The following is a 20,729-nucleotide window of genomic DNA, read 5'->3' as shown; positions in this document are numbered from 1 at the left end:
CCAGGGAGTCTGCTTGAGATTCTCTCCCTCTGCTCCTACCCCAGCTTGGGTGTATTCTTTCTTTCTCTCTCTCTAACAAATAAATCTTTAAATAATCCTTTAGGTGTACAAGGTTTGTGTGCTTGCATGTGTATGTTCATTCAGAATAATGGTTCTCAGTATAGGGGAAGGGACATACTAGACTTTTGGTGGGGTAATTTCCTGGCAGAAGATTTTGAGAAAGATACCTGGTGATTCTCGAGAAACTATACAGAGGGGGCATCTGGGTGGCTCAGTGGGTTAAGCCTCTTCCTTCGGCTCAGGTCATGATTTCAGGGTCCTGGGATCAAGCCCTGCTTTGGGCTCTTGCCCCACTCTCTGCTGCCTACTTGTAATCTATCTATCTCTCTCTCTCAAATAAATAAATAAATAAATAAATCTTAAAAAACAAAAACAAAAACAAACAAAAGAGCAGAGGATCATAGGGGAAGGGAGGGAAAAATAAAATAAAATGACCGAAATCAGAGAGGGAGACAAACCATAAGAGACTCTTAATCATAGGAAACAAATTGAGGATTGCTAGAGGGGGAGTGGGGGAGGGATGCAGTAACTGGGTGATAGACATTTAGGAGGGCATGTGATATAATGAGCACTGAGTGTTCTATGCAACTGATGAATTACTGAACTCTATATCATGGTACACTATATGTTAACTAATTGAATTTAAATAAAGTAACTAAAAATATATACCAGGTGATTCTCTGTGTATGTGCCTGTGTTATTCTTGTCACTTCCTGTAGTGTATGCATATATACCCTCATTTGGGAACTACTGATTTATATGTTTTTTATTTTTATGTGTTTGAATATCTTATGAGCTTAAGTTACAAAGACTTGGTCTCTATCTTGAATAACAGAGGAAGGACCATAAGGTTAGTAGTCTCTGAAAAATCAATTTAGACTTAGAAAAGATGGCTGATTTGTATTGTCTGTGATATTGATGGCTTTTTAGGTTGAAGATATACTAGTATTAATATCCTAAGATTTGTCTCATTGAGTATATGATGAATGTTGTCATCTTGCCCAGTATAAATGCATTTTCATGTAGGTAGTTCTTGAGATGATATTTAAAGTACTGTAGAAAAGCACTGGTTTTTATTTGTTTGGTGTTTATTAATGCTAAATATATTTTTTAAAGATTTTATTTATTTATTTGACAGAGGGAGATCACAAGTAGGGAGAGAGGCAGGCAGAGAGAGAAAGGGGAAGGCGGCTCCCTGCTGAGCAGAGAGCCAATGCTGGGGTAGATCCCAGGACCCTGAGACCATGGCCCAAGCCAAAGGCAGAGGCCCAACCTACTGAGCCATGCAGGCACCCTATTAATGCTAAATATTAAATACCACTCATAAAAAGGGTCTCTATTCTCCCATGGTTTTGTTGATTTTCCATTTAGTTTCCAAGTTTTTTATATTGTGTATATCCGTAATCTTGCCAGAAGCTTGATGTTTAGAATGTTAATAACCAAGTGAAACATAACTGTATTTTAGCCTAATTTTAATTTACATATGATTTTTACCTGAAAGCACTACCTTTTCTCTCTTCTTGGGAAGGATTTAAAGATATGTTTTACTTCATTTACCAATCATTGTCTGCTTTTGAATCATCCTAAGTGTAGCTGTGCTAAGCCAAAAGATACACTTACTTTCTAATATACTTTTCCTCTTTACCACTGGTCACTCAAGAAAAAGGAAAACTGTTTCCTACCTCCTTGAGGTCATTGCCCTGCCTGAGCACTAGAACAGACATAAGTTAAATACTTTTATCTAAATTTATTAGATACCAAATTTTACATTAACTGTATTCATGTAGTTAATTTTTATGTATTTTGAACTGAGTTTTTTATGTTGCCAGGAACTGAATGAAAACCAGAGCACCCCAAAAAAAGAAAAACAAGAGTGGCTTTCAAAGCAGAAGGAGAATATACAACATTTCCAAGCAGAAGAAGAGGCTAATCTTCTACGACGACAGAGGCAATACCTAGAGCTGGAATGCCGTCGCTTTAAGAGAAGAATGTTACTTGGACGCCATAACTTAGAGCAGGACCTTGTGAGGGAGGTATGTTTAAATGACGGGGTATCAGAAATAAATCTGTTGCATCCCAGCTGCAAGACCTTTGTACTCATCATTCCCAGGCCTAAATCCTTCTTTCCCAGATATTCAATCCATATCGCTTGCTTTCTCCCTTTAAATGTTCTTCTTTGCACTTCTTTTTCTTACCCATATACACTTTTGTGGGGGAATCTCTCTCCTCAGCTAGAATGGAAATTATATGAAGCCACAGGTTCTGTTCAGGTCTTTATATCCCTATTATCTGGCGCATAGTAAGCATACAGTGTTAACTATTTAATAAATATTAAATCCAAGAATAATGAAGGAAGTATTAACTTTTAAATGAGAAAATTAATTGGATAATTTATGGTTTTTGATCTGAGTTGAGTGCCATGAATTGTGTGTTACCATTTAATACATTGTTATAACTATGTAATTATTAACTGGGCAAATGCAGAAACTCTTACCACAATGAGAATAATTGTTTTTATTATCAGGAACACCTATGAGCATAAATAAATTTATTTCCAAGGTGGCATAAAATAAGCTTCAAGTACAGTGTAACTGTTCAAATTCTGTGATAGTTAAAGAATTTAAAAATAAAACAGTTGAGGGACACCTGGGTAGCACAGTTGGTTAAGCCCCCAACTATGTTTTGGCTCAGGTCATGATCTCAGGGTCATGGGATTGACCCACATGTCAGGCTCTGCATGGGGCTCCCTGCTTGGCTAGGCTCAGAGTCTGCTTGAGATTGCCTCCCCTCCCCTGCCTGCCCTACCACCCTCCCACTTGTGCTCTTACACAGGCATGCTGGCTCACATGCTCTCTCTCTCTCTAAAGTAAATAAATCTTTTTTAAAAGAAGTTTTATCAGGGGCGCCTGGGTGGCTCAGTGGGTTAAAGCCTCTGCCTTCGGCTCAGGTCATGATCCCAGGGTCCTGGGATCAAGACCTGCATCAGGCTCTCTGCTCAGCAGGGAGCCTGCTTCCTCCTCTCTCCCTGCCTGCCTCTCTACCTACCTGTGATCTCAGTCTGTCAAATAAATAAATAAAGTCTTTAAAAAAAAAAGAAGAAGAAGTTTTTTCAGTTAGATGAGAATAATTCAAAAGTCTATTAACATGGGGAGATGAGCAATAGTAGTAAGTATAAACTGATACTGCCCTTTTGGAGCATAATTCAGCAATAGCTTCTTTTTTTTTTTTTTTTTTTTTTAAGATTTTATTTATTTGAGAGAGAATGAGAGGCAGATGCTTAACTGATTGAGCCACCCACGTGCCCCACAGCAGTAGCTTTTTTTATTTTTTTTTTTTAGAGAGTGAGAGTGGGAGAGCATGAGGAGTGAAGGGGCAGAGGGAGAGGTAGAGAAAAATCTCAAGCAGGTCCACACCCAGCGTGGAGCCCAACCCAGGGCTCAATCTCACTACCCCGAGATCATTACCTGAGCTGAAATCAAATGTTGGACGCTTAACTGAACCATGCAGGTGCCCCAGCAATAGCTTTTAAAAATTTAATATACAGGGGCGCCTGGGTGGCTCAGTGGGTTAAAGCCTCTGCCTTCGGCTCAGGTCATGATCCCAGGGTCCTGGGATCGAGCCCCACATCAGGCTCTCTGGTCAACAGGGAGCCTGCTTCCTCCTCTCTCTGCCTGCCTCTCTGCTTACTTGTCATTTCTGTCTGTCAAAGAAATAAATAAAATTAGAAAAAAAAATTAATATACACATATGTTCTTACCCACCAAATCCACTTTTGGAACTATTATTTTAAGGAAATAATAACATGATTATATGGTGCATCGCACATGGATATTTACTACAAATGTGTTTAAAGCAAAAGAATGGAAAAATTATGGAATTGTAAAGGAGAAGCTTACTATTGAAACTTAAAAGAACTTTATTTACCGATCTGGTTGGGACATATGTCCATTGTGTTTTTAGTTGAAGAAAGCATATCACGTGCCTATAATGTATTTTGGTATTTAGTTTTAAAACTGTATGTTTTGAATAATAGATGTGTCACAGTAAGCATGAGGGCAGTTTTAGGAAGCATTTGTACCAGACTGTTGGCCTCTGGAGCTCTGGAGAAAGAGTTTGCAGAGGCAAAGAGGGCAAGTTCAACTTCTATAGTGTGTGCGTGTGTGTGTGTGTGTGTTTGTGTGTGTTACACTTGTTCTTTTTAAAACATTTTTAAAAAAAGATTTTAAACTTATTAGAGCACAAGCAGAGGGAGCAAGAGAGGGAGAAGCAGGCTTCCTGCTGAGCAGGGAGCCTGACATCAGGCTGTATCCTAGGACCTGAGCCAAAGGCAGATGCTGAACCAACTGAGCCACCCAAATGGCCCACACTTGTTCTTTTTAATCTGCAAAAAAAAATTTATTGAGCATGATGTGCTAAGTATTATTCTGAGACCTTCCCATTTATGAACTTATTTCATCCTCACATTAGATCTATGAAATAGCTATATTATCTCCATTTGAGAAGTGATGAAGCTGAAGGGGAAAGTTTAAATAACTAACCCAGGGATTTGCAGGTCATCAATAGCAGAGCTAAGATTTAGGATACAGGCAACCTTGGGGCACTTGGGTGGTACAGTTAAGTGTTCAACTCTTGGTTTGGCTCAGGTCTTGATTGCCATGTTGTGAAATGAAGCCCCAAGTAGGGCTCGATGCTTAGCTCTGCTTAGGACTCTCTCTCCTTCTCCCTCTGCCCCTCTCTACCACAGGTGTCTTCTCTTTCTCTCTCAAATAAATAAATCTTTAAAAAAAAAAAAAAAAAGGAAATAGAATACAGGCAGCCCAGCTCTACAGTCCATATTTTTTTTAACAGTTTCATTCTTTTTATTCATATATATTCATATATACATTTTATTCATTTAGATTTCTCCAAATAATTATCCTTTTTTAAAAAATTATTTTTATTAACATATAATGTATTATTTGCCCCAGGGGTACAGGTCTGTGAATCATCAGGCTTACAGTCCATGTCCTTAACTACTACACTGTACTGGGTGTGTTCCTCCTAATAGAATTGAATATTATACTCTGAAAAAATTCAAGGAATGGCTTATGAACCCTCTTCAAATATAAAACTAGGAAACAATAAAGAAAGGAAAGAGGGAAGGGCAGTAAACCTCTTAAGATAGATTCAATAGCTTTTTAACTTGACTGCATAAAGTAATGTTAGTAAATGAATGCATAAGAAAATTTGTGCTACTAATTGTCCATTTACTGTAGTAAATATTATAAAAGCCTCATACTTACTATGTAGCCATTATTGAATCAGAGGATTACATCTATTTCCTAGTTGTTCTCTTTCTCAGGATTTTTTTTTCTGGCATCATACAGCAATATTATACCTTTGTCTTTTGTGTTATGGATTAGGAGTTAAATAAAAGGCAGACTCAGAAGGACTTAGAGCATGCCATGCTACTGCGACAGCATGAATCCATGCAGGAACTGGAGTTCCGTCACCTCAACACCATTCAGAAGATGCGCTGTGAGTTGATCCGATTGCAGCATCAAACTGAGCTGACAAACCAGCTGGAATATAACAAGCGAAGAGAAAGGGAACTAAGGCGAAAGCATGTCATGGAGGTTCGACAACAGCCCAAGAGTCTAAAGGTACCTTTAACTAAGTATCTTGATAAAAGGGGAAAGAGATAAATGACATCCATGTAAGAGGTCTGGCATAAACAAATCAATAAACTTTTTTCTTTTCATTTGAAGAATGTTTGGTTAGTTTTAATATAGCTGTAGACTTTTTGCTTATGTATCTCTCAACATTATACCAAAACTTTTAACTGTAGGACGTGCCATAAAAAATCAAAATTCTGATTTTTAATGTACTCAAATGTCCAATGCTATTATTACAGTCGACATGTCAATATGCTAACCTGTTTTCTTCTCTCTGTTCCAAGTAATATAATTTTGGAATCTTATTTCCTGTAAGACACTAAGTTCTTAACCAGCACAGAAGCCAATAAATAGAAAATGTCTTTTTACTCCCTCTCCCTTCATTGTACTTATCTTAAGAGGAACAAAGGAATCATCACAGTGTGAGTCTACTTGCTTGCTTTCTTTGCTTGGTAATGTAGGTAAGACCATGGCATAGGTAGTTGGGATATATATGTGTATTTTTTTGTTTGTTTTGTTTTGTTTTAATTAGCACATCAGAGTAGAGCAAGTTGTCATATAGTCCTCCCCCCCAAAAATAAATAAAGACAAGTGTTGGTGATATATAATACCAAAGGACTTTAAATTTTGTATTTACTTTGAATACAGTAATTCATTCACATAGAATGAACTATGAGGATGCCAAAGTGTATTATAGATATTTCCCTCACTCTCCTTGTCTCTCCAGCCAGCTGGTCTAACCCATAGTCAACGAGAGTTAGCAATTCCAAGGTGTTTTCAAATTTTATAACTTGTAACAAATATTTGAAGGAGTATAATCACATTAATCTTTTTTTTTCCAAGATTTTATTTATTTATTTGACGGAGATCACAAGTAGGCAGAGAGACAGGCGGTGGGGGGAGAAGCAGGCTCCCTGCTGAGCAGAGAGCCCAATGCGGGGCTCGATCCCAGGACACTGGGATCATGACCTGAGCTGAAGGCAGAGGCTTTAACCCACTGAGCCACCCAGGCACCCCTAATCACATTAATCTTAATGAGCAAAAACAAAACCATCCACTGCATAGGCTGTCATCTAAAGTAGTACCTCAATTAATTTGGATATGTCTGCAAATTTTAAACTTCGATTTACATCCAGTAAGGCCCATATCCCACGGTATTTCCTTTTTAAACTTTACCCTACCCCATTTTGTTTGAGAATTTAACTGTAAAATTGTTTCTTGTCTTTAACTGTCCTGGAGTGAAGTGAGATTTATTCGCAGAGGTAATCTGTGTTAAAATCTAGAAACTAGGGACGCCTGGGTGGCTCAGTTGGTTGGACGACTGCCTTCGGCTCAGGTCATGATCCCGGAGTCCCGAGATCGAGTCCCGCATCAGGCTCCCAGCTCCATGGGGAGTCTCCTCCTCCCTCTGACCTTCTCCTCACTCATGCTCTTTCTCACTGACTCTCTCTCAAATAAATAAATAAAATCTTTAAAAAAAAAAAAAATCTAGAAACTATACTACATCCAATTGTAACTCTGAATTCCAGCACAGCTCACTTCTAAATAGACTGTCTTGAATGAAATATATTCAAAATTAAAATGGTTTACCCTTTCCTTGTGAACTGGGATAAAATTTCACTTTTTTGTGTCTTCGAATTAACTAATAAAAATCATTTATGGAGTAGCTTGTGTTGACTCCCCATGTAACCTTTATTAATCATACTTAAAAAATTGGAATTCATAATGATTTTTCAGATTTATCTTTGTGATGAAGAGGGTATATATATATACTGTTTTGGCTACAAAACAGACAATTTCCCCTAAAAGATTTTTAAAACAGTATGTCTGTAAAATTTATTATTGCTTTAAAGTCAGCAGCACCCAGAAGCAAACGAAACTGAAAGCTTGTTTGTTTTCTCTAGTCATACCATAAAACTGATAGGATTGCATTTCTCTAAGACTTGGAATAGGTAGATTGTTTGATGTTTAAGCCTTCTTTTCTGTTTCCTCTTATTGTAACCTTTTTAGTTTGAAAGCTTGTAAACACTAGATTAGATTTTTACACATACTATATCAAATGTGAGGAGAAAAATAATATTTCACAATCATAGTCAGACTTCGAATGACTTAGAATGCCTCCTTTGATGACCAGTGAGCTCAAGATTTTCTGTAAAGGAAATTATTCTGTTACTTTAGTAGGGAAGAAAATCATACTGTTCCTCTTAGTTATGTATATCTGTCTACTTGCTCCATTTGAACAGAACAAACTGTATTTTAACACCACGTGTCGCATTTTTATATGCCTAAGTCATAATAGTTGTCTCTTCCAGCTTCCTTCAAGACTTCAATGGGGAGTTAGGGGGACTTTAGTTTGAGCACTTGGGTTTCTGTAGAATGGACTGAGTAAACATGTATTGCCTACTCTGCTGTTTCTTCATCTGCCATCCAGATAATCGTGTTCAGTGAGTTTAAATGATAGAAAGAACTATAACTTTGTTCTTGTTTTCACTTGGGTTAGCTATTGAAGGATATAGTTTATTCTTGATAATAGGTGTTACTCTTCTTGTTGAAAAAAATTGCAAGTTCCTTTTTCTCATTAGGCTAATGATACGGAATGATTATACGGTTTTCTTGGTAAAACTTCTAAAAGATTGAATGTTATACAGACGCAGGAAAGAATGTCTAAATCTCCTTGTTTCATTCCTAGCCAACTTGGAAGAATTTTGTTAACCAAGGACAGTATTTAAGTGTGGTACTACAGAGCATAATTAACCCAAGAGTTTCTCTTTCTAGTTAGACCCTTCACAGGGTTCTGTTGTGACCCTTCACAGAATAAAGTATTAGTGACTATGACCTAGTGCCTCAGTTGGTGTAAAATATGGAAAAGGTCTATTTGGTGTTGAATGGTGAATAACTAGTTCCCCGACAAGTGTTTTACTTTGGTAAGGTGTGCATTTGTTGCATGCTGAATCATCCAATCAATGTCTGGCAGTATTTATATTAAGGTAAAATAATTCCAAGTATATGTTCTGCCTTAGTGTAGTAAATGAATATATTCTCACAGACTCACTAGTATACTTTGTAGAATTATATCTCATCTTACTAAACTTTATTAAAACATGAGTTCATAGAATAACCTGTGATTAACAAAAACCAAAGCCAAAACTCTTCTGTATCTGAGCTCAATTATTATATCTCAGAAATATTTATGTAGCTCATGTCTCTTATCACTCCCAAGAAAGTTGTCCTCTCCTTTGCCCCATAACTTTTGTTTGACCTTTAAAAGATGAGTTAACCTGACTGATTTTCACGTTTTTGCTTATGGTATTAAAGAATAAACCATTACTAATTTTGTTTCTACCTAGTTTATTCCCTTAAGGAAAAGATAATTAACTAATAAATAATATTATTTATTAATATCCTGCTTTTGTATGTAGTATGTAGTTAGCATATACTTTCAGTATGTAGTTAGAGTTGAGATTGTTAGAAGAAATTAAAACAAAGTGTCTCAGATAAGGAACAGAATGCTTATTTTCTCCCTCAGAGATCTGATAAAATATTGTCTGTCCTGTAAAATACTTTCATACATACTTAATACATGAGAAGAAATTTAATTTTCTGTCATCAGTATACATGGTAATTCAAGCTAATTTTAATATTTACTCAAGGCACCGAATTTCTTAACAAAATAGCAAGTATTTGAAGTCCTGTGATAAATGAGGTTATGGATATTTTAATGTTTTAAATTAGAGCTTTTGTTATAAAAATGCATAGAATCCAGTGATTTGACCCAATAGCCAAGTGCAAAAGTACCTGCAGCCTTATGATCTGACCTTTTTTCTTCTCCTTTTTTCCTTGTAGACTTTATTTTAATGTAAGCCTAAGGAATATCAAATGCCATATGTTAAAAATTATATGTATCAATTTTTTTCTTCCCAGTCTAAAGAACTCCAAATAAAAAAGCAGTTTCAGGACACCTGCAAAATCCAAACCAGACAGTATAAAGCATTAAGAAATCACCTATTGGAGACAACACCAAAGAGTGAGCACAAGGCTGTTCTGAAACGGCTCAAAGAAGAACAGACCCGGAAGTTAGCCATCTTGGCTGAGCAGTATGACCACAGCATTAATGAAATGCTTTCCACACAAGCTGTGAGTTTGTTTTATTTAGGCAAAATAAATTTAGTTAGTGATCCTTTTCTTCTACCCAGCAATTAAAATACTAGTTAGAAATGATAGTTCTTCTGCAGCTTGGGATATCATAGTGTTGCTCCATATCCTTCCTTCTCTGAACATTGCTTAGAAGCATGCATGATGTATATAGAATTCTCACTGATACATTCAGACCTGAAGTTTTTTTGTTTTTGTTTTTGTTTTTTTTTAAGATCTTATTTATTTATTTATTTGACAGAGATCACAAGTAGGCAGAGAGGCAGGCAGAGAGAAAGAGGAGGAAGCAGGCTCCCCGCTGTGCAGAGAGCCCGATACGGAGCTTGATCCCCGGACCTTGGGATCATGACCTGAGCGGAAGGCAGAGGCTTTAACCCAGTGAGCCACCCAGATGCCCCCAAAATGTAGATTTGATTCTGAAGTCTTTAGGGAACCACTGATATGCAAGAGAAATACCGTATTTCCATTTGTGATAAAGAAAGTATTTCTTGGGGTGCCTGGGTGGCTCAGTGGGTTAAAGCCTCTGCCTTCGGCTCGGGTCATGATCTCGGGGTCCTGGGATCGAGGCCTGCATCAGGCTCTCTGCTCTGTGGGGAGCCTGCTTTCCCCTTTCTCTCTGCCTGCCTCTCTGACTACTTGTGATCTCTGTCTGTCAAATAAATAAATAAAATCTTAAAAAAAAAAATTTTTTTTTTAAGAATTTATTTATTTATTTGACAGAGAGGAGATCACAAGTAGAGAGAGAGAAAGAGAGAGGGAAGCAGGCTCCCCGCTGAGCAGAGAGCCCGATGCGGGACTCGATCCCAGGACCCTGAGATCATGACTTGAGCCAAAGGCAGCGGCTTAACCCACTGAGCCACCCAGGCGCCCCAAGAAAATATTTCATATTTGTACTCAAATGTGACCATTTGGAGTCCAGATACAGTACTACTTTTGCCCACTACCTTACAAAACTGCTGCTCCAATCTTGATATATGCTATTGGGATATATGCTAAACACCTGAGAGGCACTGGCGGAGAGCCTATTTAAAACTTCACGTTCTTTTTTTATTTAATTAAAGATTTATTTATTTGAGAGAGTACAGGGAATGGGGGGTGGGTAGACAGAGGAGGAAAAAACCAAACTTCCTGCTGAGCTCAGAGCCCCATGCAGGGCTGGATCCCATAACTCTGAGATCATGACCAGACTCAAAACCAAGAGTCTGACAAAACCGACTAAGCCACCTAGGTGCCCCAAAATATTTTCTATAGAAGTTTTATAAACATTTTCTTGAAGTGCCAGATTGGGGTGCCTGGGTGGCTCAGTGGGTTGAGCTGCTGCCTTTGGCTCAGGTGATGATCTCAAAGTTCTGAGATCAAGCCCCAGGTCAGGCTCTCTGCTTAGCAGAGACCCTGCTTCTCTCTCTCTCTCTCAAATAAAATCTTTTTAAAAATAAAAAAAATTAACTTAAAATAAAGGGCTCGGTTTTAAATATTTTAGAGTTTGTAGGCCAGGAGTCAAAATTGAAAATATTATGTGGGTACTTACATAGCTTTTGCAAATGTAACTATTTCAAAAGTAAAAACCATTCTTGGGGCTCCTGGGTGGTGCAGTTGGTTAAGCCTCCAACTCTTGGTTTCAGCTCAGATAGTGATCTTAGTTAGGGTCTTGAGATCAAGCTCCCTGTCGGGCCTCTTACTCAATGAGGAGTAGCTTGGGATTCTCTCTCCCTCTCTGTCTTCCTCTCACTCTCTTTCTTTAGGATAAATAAATAAATCTTCAAAGAAAAAAAAAAAAAAAAACCCAGGCAGCCGCCCAGATTTGGCCAGTAGACTGTTTGCTTGTCTTTATGCCATAGTTATTCCCATTGGAAAGAAAGCATTCAGTCTTACTTATATCATCTGATCATATTCTAGATTTTTCTTAAGAAAAACGTAGTTATTGGGGCACCTGGGTGGCTCAGTGGGTTAAAGCCTCTGCCTTCGGCTCAGGTCATGATCGCAGGGTCCTTAGATCGAGCCCCACATCGGGCTTTCTGCTCAGCGGGGAGCCTACTTCCTCCTCTCTCTCTCTCTCTGCCTGCCTCTTCTGCCTGCTTATAATCTCTGTCTGTCAAATAAATAAAATTTTTTTTTAAATCTTAAAAAAAGGGGCGCCTGGGCGGCTCAGTAGGTTGAAGCCTCTGCCTTCCGCTCGGGTCATGGTCCCATGGTCCTGGGATCAAGCCCTGCATCTGGCTCTCTGCTCCGCAGGGAGCCTGCTTTCCTGCTTCCTCCAATCTCTCTCTGCCTACTTGTGATCTCTCTTTGTCAAATAAATAAATAAAATCTTTTAAAAAATATATATATATAAAAAATTTAAAAATAAAATCTTAAAAAAAAAAAAAAAAGGTTAGTTAGGCATCCTCCAAAGAGCTCCTGATAGCTTTATCTTCCTAATGCCATCAATGGTTAGTTACTAGGCCTTCTCCTTTTTTTTTTTTTAATTAACATAAAATATATTATTTGTCCCAGGGGTAGGCCTGCTTTCTTCAGAGATGTTTACTCTAAGACATGAGAGAGAACAGTTGTGTATCCTGCAAAAGAGTACTTCATCTTGTCTCATACCTGCTCTTTTCCATAGGTGAGGAATAGATAACTCACAGTAGTATATATTTTCTTTCTCTTTTTCAGCTACGTTTGGATGAAGCACAGGAAGCAGAGTGCCAGGTTTTGAAGATGCAGCTGCAGCAGGAACTGGAGCTGTTGAATGCATATCAGAGCAAAATCAAGATGCAAGCAGAGGCACAACATGATCGAGAACTTCGAGAGCTTGAACAGAGGGTCTCCCTCCGCCGGGCACTCTTAGAACAAAAGGTATAAGTAATATGAGGAAGGTAATTGTGCCAGTGTTTGCTTTCAGCAGAAGCATTATAAGTCTTTTTTTATATTGACAGGTGACATTGAATTATTTTCACAATACGGTATCTCCTTATTTCTGGTTTTGGTAGTGTTTTTCTTTTTCTTTAAAATTACTACTTTGCAGTGCCTGGCTGGCTCATTCAGTTAAGCATCTTCGTTTGGCTCAGGTCATGATGCCGGGTTCCTGAGATGGAGCCCCACATCAGATTTCCTGCTCTGCGGGGAGCCTGCTTCTCCCTCTCCCTCTGCCACTCCCTCTGCCTGTGCTCTCTCTCTCAAATAAATAAAATCTTTTTAAAAAGTATTTAAAAATTTGGGGCAGCGGGGTGGCTCAGTCGTTAGGTGTCTGCCTTCAGCTCAGGTCATAATCCCTGGGTCCTGGGATCGAGCCCCACATTGGCCTCCCTGCTCGGTGGGAAGCCTGCTTCTTCCACTCCCCCTGCTTCTGTTCCCTCTCTCGCTGTGTGTGTGTGTGTGTCTCTCTCTCTGTCTGTCAAATAAATAAATAAAATAATTTCTTTAAAAAAAATTTAAAAATTCAAAAATGAAATTATCGATTTAACAGTGAACCTTATAATTATTGAGTACTAAACATCAAGGGAATATAATTAAGTGGTAATTGCTAGAGGAAGGAATATGGGGTTATGTGAAGACAGCTGAATTGGGAGAGAGTAGCTCCGGCTCCGTGTTCCTCACTTCTTTTATGTACCTAGCTCTACCTAAGGATATTGGAGAAAAACTTGGATAGTGAAGAAAAAGAACATTAGTAGTTGCCTGGGAGAAGTGGGGACAGAGGATCAGGAATATATATATTTCACTTGTGCATCCTGGACCTGCAGCTATACAGATTGGTGGAAGATAATTAGAGGACAGAAGATTATTTTCACACAAGTGGAAGATCAGGCTGAAAATGTTACTTCTAGTTGTATCTTCATTTACTTATTACTTATTCTTTGTCAGGTATATTAAAGAATAGAACTAAAATCCCCAAATTCATTTCATCCTTTAAGGTAGTAAACTTGTGTGTTTAAGTATGTGTGTGTTTTGTGAGCAGAAGATTTTTAAGAGAGAGGAAAGCATTTGTTGCTAGAAGTGTAGTTGACCCTTAAACAACCTGGGTTAGGGGTTGCGACAACCTGTGCAGTGGAAAATTTCATATGGGGTGCTGGGATCTGCCTTTGGCTCAGATCATGATCCCAGAATCCTTGCTCAGCAGGGAGCCTGCCTCTCTCTCTCTCTCTGTCTCGCTCCCTCTCTGGCAAATAAATAAATAAATAAAATTTAAAAAAGAAAAAGAAAAGAAAATGTGCATGTAGCTTTTCTTACATGTATGAAAGTGACCAGATGCCTTACCGATAACATACTCTTATCTTACCGATAACATAAATATGTGTACATATTTTGTATGTTATGTGTATTATATACTGTATTCTTACAATAAAGTAAGCTAGAGAAGAGAAAATACAGTACAGTACTATACTGTTACCTGTCTGCAGTACAGTACTGGAAAAAATCCACATGTAAGAGGATCCCGTGTAGTTCAAATTCGTGTTGTTCAAGGGTCAGCTGTAGTAGAATATCAGTTGTATCCAGGATTTAGAGCTGTGTTGAAGAATTCCTGATACAGGGACTCCTGGGTGGCTCAAGGGAGCCTGCTTCTCCCTCTGCCTCTGCCTGCCTCTCTGTCTGCCTGTGCTCGCTCTCTCTCCCTCTCTCTCTGACAAATAAATAAATAAAATCTTAAAAAAAAAAAAAAAAAAAAAGGGACGCCTGGGTGGCTCAGTTGGTTGGACGACTGCCTTCGGCTCAGGGCGTGATCCTGGAGTCCCGGGATCGAGTCCCGCATCGGGCTCCCAGCTCCATGGGGAGTCTGCTTCGCTCTCTGACCTTCTCGCTCGTGCTCTCTCTCGCTGTCTCTCTCTCTCTCAAATAAATAAATAAAATCTTTAAAAAAAAAAAAGAATTCCTGATACAGGGACACCTGGGTGGCTCTGTCAGTTAAGCTTCTGCCTTCAGCTCTGGTCAGGATCCCAGCGTCCTAGGATCAAGTCCCACATCATCCTCCCTACTCAGTGGGGAGCCTGCTTCTCCCTCTGCCTACTGCTCCCTCTGCTTGTGCTCTCTCTCTGACAAATTAGTAAGTAAAATCTTTAAAAAAAAAAAAAAAAAGAATTCCTGACACAACCGTTTCCCAGCAGCTGGTTGGTCCATTGTAAGTGAATACTTGCCTAATGGTTTTGCCTAATGAAAGTTGTTACTGTTTTTGGATAAAAATACAATGCCTTCTTATATTCAAAAAATAGTCTTAAAAAATCCACTTAACTAAGATGTTACTATTTCCCTGGGACAGCTGTCTTTGTTTCTAGCTTCTTTGAGAGGTATTTGGCTGTAAAAATTATCTTGGTTTTGTTTCTTATTCAGGATAAGAAAGATAGAACACATAAATTTTGAGAAAAATCTATAATTTATCAGATGTATAGATCTGATTCCAGTTTGAACATTTAAAATTCAGTCTGAAGTTCTGTCGCTTACACTTCAAAATTATCACTATAAAGGAAACCTCTGTAGTTTTTAGAAATAGTGTCATGAAAGAAATAGTGGTACTATTAAAATATATTTGTATTTTTAGCTCCACCTAGTGGTTCAGAGTTAAACAGTGCTAATTAATAACAGATACAGCTTTATTTCAGTATACGAACCAAAGTCTACATGTTCTACAAAGTCTGGTTTTAAACCGATATCTATAGGTGAAGGTGCAGTAGTACTCTCGTATACTATAAATGCATTTTGAAAAGCAATACAGATGTATATATTGAGTTCTGGAATTGTTAAGCATTTGAGACTTTGAGAATTTAGTCTAAGGAAAAGAAATGCAAAATATAGGGGAAATTATGCATATAAACAGTCATTATAACTTTTTTTTAGGATTTTATTTATTTATTTGAGAGAGAGCCAGAAATAGTGACAGGGAGTGTGAGTGGGGAGGAGAGGGAGAAGCAGGCTACCTGCTGAACAGGTACCCGACATGGGACTTGATCCCAGGACGCTGGGATCATGACCTAAGCTGAAGGCAGATGCTAACTATGTGCTAACTATATGCTGTAATAGGCACCCCCATTATAACATATTTATCATGATTTAAAACATCTCACCATCAAGGTTAGTAAAGGGGAGGTGAGCAGGCAGGTGAGTAGGCGGATGGATTAAATGGGTGATGGGAATTAAGTGCTCTTGTTGTGACGAGTACCAGGTGTTGTTTGTATGTGATGAATGTATGTTTGTATGTGATGTATGTTTGTATGTGATGAAATCTTACACCTATAACTAGTATTACACTCTGTGTTAACTAACTGGAATTTAAATAAAAACATGGGAGAAAATAAAAGATAAAAGAAAACACCTAACCATCTGAATAGAGATATAATTAAGTAATTATGGCCAAGCCAGTGAAATCTTACTCATTTAAGTGATGGCTACAAAGCCAGTATTAATTTGGGAAAATGCTTATGATGTGTTGAATGAAATAAAAAAGACAATTTACAGCAAATTGAAAGAATGCTAGTAGTAGCTATATTAGTACAGTAGATTTGTTCTGTTTTCTGCCTTTTAAAATATTACTTTGATAATGGAAAATGCTTATGATTATTTAGTATTAAAAATAATAAAAGAACAATAGGATGACAAAACTACAGAGCCTTCAGTTGCTGCTTGGTTTTTAGGGCTAATGTTTACATTTCAGGTGAAGCCCAGGTCCGTAAAGCAGTTTGGGTCAGTTGGCAACTACCAAATCCATGTACCCTCCCTATAAAAACTTTGAAAATTTTTAACAGCTATTTTTCTACACTTTGTGCTTACTGGTTATACAGAAAAGAAGCAGTTGTCTGAAAATAAATAGAGGTGGAATCTGAGTGAATGTTATAATTCTGTTTGAGGATTATTTTCAGCCTCCAAATGAACCCAAAACTGTTCCTTTAGGTTGAGACACCAAGTAAGTAAGTCTCAGTTGACTCAAATGAGGTCTTACCTTTTCTCATACTTCATTTACATTAAAAATTCAGCAACATAACATCACTGTAAATGTTAAATCCCGTATGAGTTTCATACATGCATGAAAAGTATCAGTATCTCCATAGTATAAATGGGCTTTTTGTTTGTTTGTTTTGTTATTTCATTTAGTTTTCTCTCAGTGTTTCGCAGCATCAGCAACATAGTTGGTACTTCTTAAATAAGAATTGACAGTTGGGACATTTTATAGGTCCTTTCTTTGTTGAACTGAAAATATTCACACAAAAATACATTTTATTTCAAAAGAGATAGGTTGGAAGAGCCTCTCAAAAGTCTTAATTATGGTAACTCTTACCTACCCAGTGAAGCCACCTTGCTAACTTGCAAAAATAAGTAACATGTTTTGAAAGAAATGGAAATTGGGTCACTGGGTGGCTCAGTCAGTTGAACTTTATCCGCCTTCACCTTCGGCTCCAGTCATGATCTCCAGGTCCTGGGATTTAGCCTTGCATAGGGTTCCCTGCTTGGTGGGGAGTCTGCTGCTTCTCCCACTGCCCCTCCTCCTGCTTCTGCTCTCCCTATCTCTCTCTCTCTCTCTCAAATGAGTATATAAAATCTTTATATATTTTTTAAAGATTTTATTTATTTGACAGACAGATATCACAAGTAGGCAGAGAGGCAGGCAGAGAGAGAGGAGGAAGCAGGCTCCCTGCCGAGCAGAGACCTGACGTGGGGCTCTATCGCAGGACCCTGAGATCATGACCTGAGCCGAAGGCAGATGCTTTAACCCACTGAGCCACCCAGGTGCCCTGAGTATATAAAACCTTTAAAAAAGGGGGGGAGGATTAATATAGCTTATCACGAATCTTAGTTTCATTTTTATATTATTGAAAAATGTTCTGAGTTTCTTAAATGACAAAACTGAACAAACAAAATTGAAGCAATGCTTACTAGATTAAAGGTTGATAAGCATTAATGTGTTTAATATTTTTGTTATGAGTTTCCTTTAGATAATACACAAAACATTCAGATCAGTTACTTAGCATATTCACATCATTTATTAAATCCCTTGAATTAAAACAAATGCTTTTAGTAAGTGGACTTTTGAAAGTTTTACATTAAAGTTTTACATTAGTTTTACATTTATTCCAAAGATAAATTTGAATTTCTTTAAATCCTTAATCTCTATATGAATCCTAATCCTTAATCTCTACCTGAATCCTAATCCCTATATGAATTGGGTATTTTATATGTAGTTATTAAAAATGGAAAATCATTTTACAAATACACAGCCATTTTTCTTAAAACTTGACAAGTTTAGGGGCACTTGGCTGACTCAGTCATTAGAGCATGTAACTCTTGATGTCAGGGTTGTGAGTTTGAACTTCACATTCAGTGTAGAGATTACTTAAAAAATAAAACCTTTACCAAAAAAAAAAAAAAACTTGACATGGTTAGGAAAACATAAACAGAAATTAAAATGTCTATAGTCCCACCACTCAGAAATCACAGTTAACAATTTGATGTCTTTCTCTCAGAAGCATTCATGTCTAATTTTAAATTCTCCTTCAACCTTCGTATGAAATGTTCAGTTTAAAACTTTGTAACACTTTAGTACTTAGAATGTTCAATAATTTTCGAACTCTTCTTACTGGAATCCATTCTGGCCCCAATACTTCTTATTTTATCATTTTCCCATGCCTTTGCACATGTTACTTTGGCTGAAAATAATCTTTTCTTCCCCTTTCTCTTCCTGGTAAACTTGTATTCTTTCACAATCCAGTCTCTGCCACCTCTTCTGGGCATACTTTGCCCTCATCTTTCTCCCTTACAAAATGAATCACTCCATCCCTTCTTATTTCTGCTATACCTTGTAAATCTGTTATTACATCTTACCACATTCTATGGTGATTTTTTTTTTTAAGATTTTATTTATTTGTTTGACAGACAGAGGTCACAGTAGGCAGAGAGGCAGGCAGAGAGGTGGGGGGTGGGGGGAAGCAGGCTTCCCGCTGAGCAGAGAGCCAGATGCAGGACTCGATCCCAGGACCCTGGGATCATGACCTGAGCTGAAGGCAGAAGCCTTCAGTGAGCCACCCAGGTGCCCTCTATGGTGATTTTTTATTTGCATGTGTCTCCCATGCCAAGCTTTTTTAAAAAGGACACTCCTGAAAACTTGATGCATAAAAACTAAATGTATTTGTTGAGTTCGATTTCTGCAGAGAGCAATGAATATTGGCTTAAATCCCCAAATACTTTGATAACTGATACAATGCTCCTTTATAAATCTATTTATTTATTTTTTTAAAACTTTTTATCATGGAAATTTTCAAACACACACAGAAGTAGGAGGAATTAGTACAATGAAATCCCCAACTCCTTACCACCCAGTGTCAACAGTTGCCAGTATTTTGCTAATTTTTTTCTTATCCCTCCCCTTGTTCCCTATATACAACTTTGTGGTGGAGGCAAGAGGTGTGGGAGGGAATTTCAGCATACCATCATTTGATTCCAAAATATTTTGGAATCAAATAAGGACTTTCTGACTTTGACATAACCATAATTCCATTGTGATATCTAACAAAATTAATAATGAATTTTTAATATTACCTAATACTCAGTTCATGCTTTAATTTCCCCTTTGATTTAAAAAATGTCTTAAGTTGATTTATTTGGATAGGGACCCAAAGTCCAGGCATAGCATTTAGTCTATAACCACTATCCCCCACATACACACCTTTTTTGTTGTTGAGGATCGGATCATTATGCACTGTAGGAATTCTCACATACGGATTTGGCTTATTTCATCCTGGTAGTGTCATTTAATGTATTCCTCTCTTCTTCATATTTCATGCAAACTGGTAATTAAGTCTTAAGGCATGATTATATTTAGATTAAACTTTTTATTTCAAAAAAATTTTGCAGGGAATGTTCATAAGGGTTATAGTTTACTTCCTTTTGCATCACATCAAGAGACACACAATGTCTAACTATCCCAATTTTAAGTGCTATTAATATTGATCAGTGGGTTCAAGTTTTGTCAATCTTATCATCCATAAAGTTCTCCAACTTTGTCTTTCATTTTCTATTTCTTAATATTTAAAAAATTAGGTGCACCTGGGTAGATCAGTGGTTTAAGCCTCTGCCTTCGGCTCAGGTCATGATCCCAGAGTCCTGGGATCAAGCCCCACATCGGGCTTTCTGCTCAGCAGGGAGCCGCCTTCCTCTTCTCTCTCTCTCTGCCTGCCTCTCTTCCTACTTGTGATATCTCCCTCTCTGTCAAATAAATAAATAAAATCTTTTTAAAATAAATAAATAAATAAAATAAAAATTATATACAGTCAACTATATTTATTTTTTTGTAATACTTCCAGTTTTCCAGAACTGATTTTGATGGCTGTCCAGCTATGAATTTTTAGCTACACAGAATCTCCTAACTTTTCGATGAAAACTTTTTAGTTTTTTGTTTGTTTTCAGGTTTTGGTCTATCTGGAATGTGGTGTAAGATAGAGTTCCATTCTCATTTTCTTCTAGGTGTTGGCCAAATGTGCTTGCACTGTTTGTTTCTCCCCTTAAATTAATTACTGCTTTTGTCTTGCACTGAAAGCCTCCAAACTGAGGTGCCTGGGTAACTCAGTCAGTCGAGCATCTGCCTTCAGATCAGGTCATCATCTCAGGGTCCTGGGATAGATAAAGCCCTGTTTTGGGCTCCCTGCTCACCAGGGAGTCTCTTTCTCCCTCTCCCTCTGCCCCTCCCCCACTTGTGCTCTCTCTAATAAATGCCTACAAACTGAGATCTTCCTTCTCTTTCTCTTTTACTAATTGCCTATTTCACACTAGTACCATAGTTACTTTAAGATTTTTTTTTTATTATTTAGAGAGATAGAGCACGACTGGGAGGGAAAGAGGGAGAGAGAATCCCAAGGAGACTTCATATTAAGCACAGAGCCCACTACAGGGCTGGATCTCATAACCCTG

General features: G+C 37.8%; 1 protein-coding gene across 1 annotated transcript in view; it reads left to right on the top strand.

Moving 5' to 3' along the window:
- Nucleotides 1-20,729, top strand: part of TAOK1 (TAO kinase 1) — a 166,706-nt gene that overhangs the window by 134,993 nt on the left and 10,984 nt on the right. Inside the window, exons 16-19 of the mRNA XM_044248254.1 lie at nucleotides 1,890-2,093; nucleotides 5,463-5,702; nucleotides 9,636-9,848; nucleotides 12,519-12,701. Of these exons, the coding sequence (XP_044104189.1) occupies nucleotides 1,890-2,093; nucleotides 5,463-5,702; nucleotides 9,636-9,848; nucleotides 12,519-12,701 (840 nt within the window). The remainder of the gene's footprint in view (nucleotides 1-1,889; nucleotides 2,094-5,462; nucleotides 5,703-9,635; nucleotides 9,849-12,518; nucleotides 12,702-20,729) is intronic.

This window comes from Neovison vison, chromosome 5 (assembly GCF_020171115.1).
Source record: "Neovison vison isolate M4711 chromosome 5, ASM_NN_V1, whole genome shotgun sequence".
Classification (NCBI taxonomy): Eukaryota; Metazoa; Chordata; class Mammalia; order Carnivora; family Mustelidae; genus Neogale; species Neogale vison.
The sequence above is the reverse complement of the archived record's forward strand: the minus strand, read 5'-3'. Positions and strand labels throughout refer to the sequence as shown.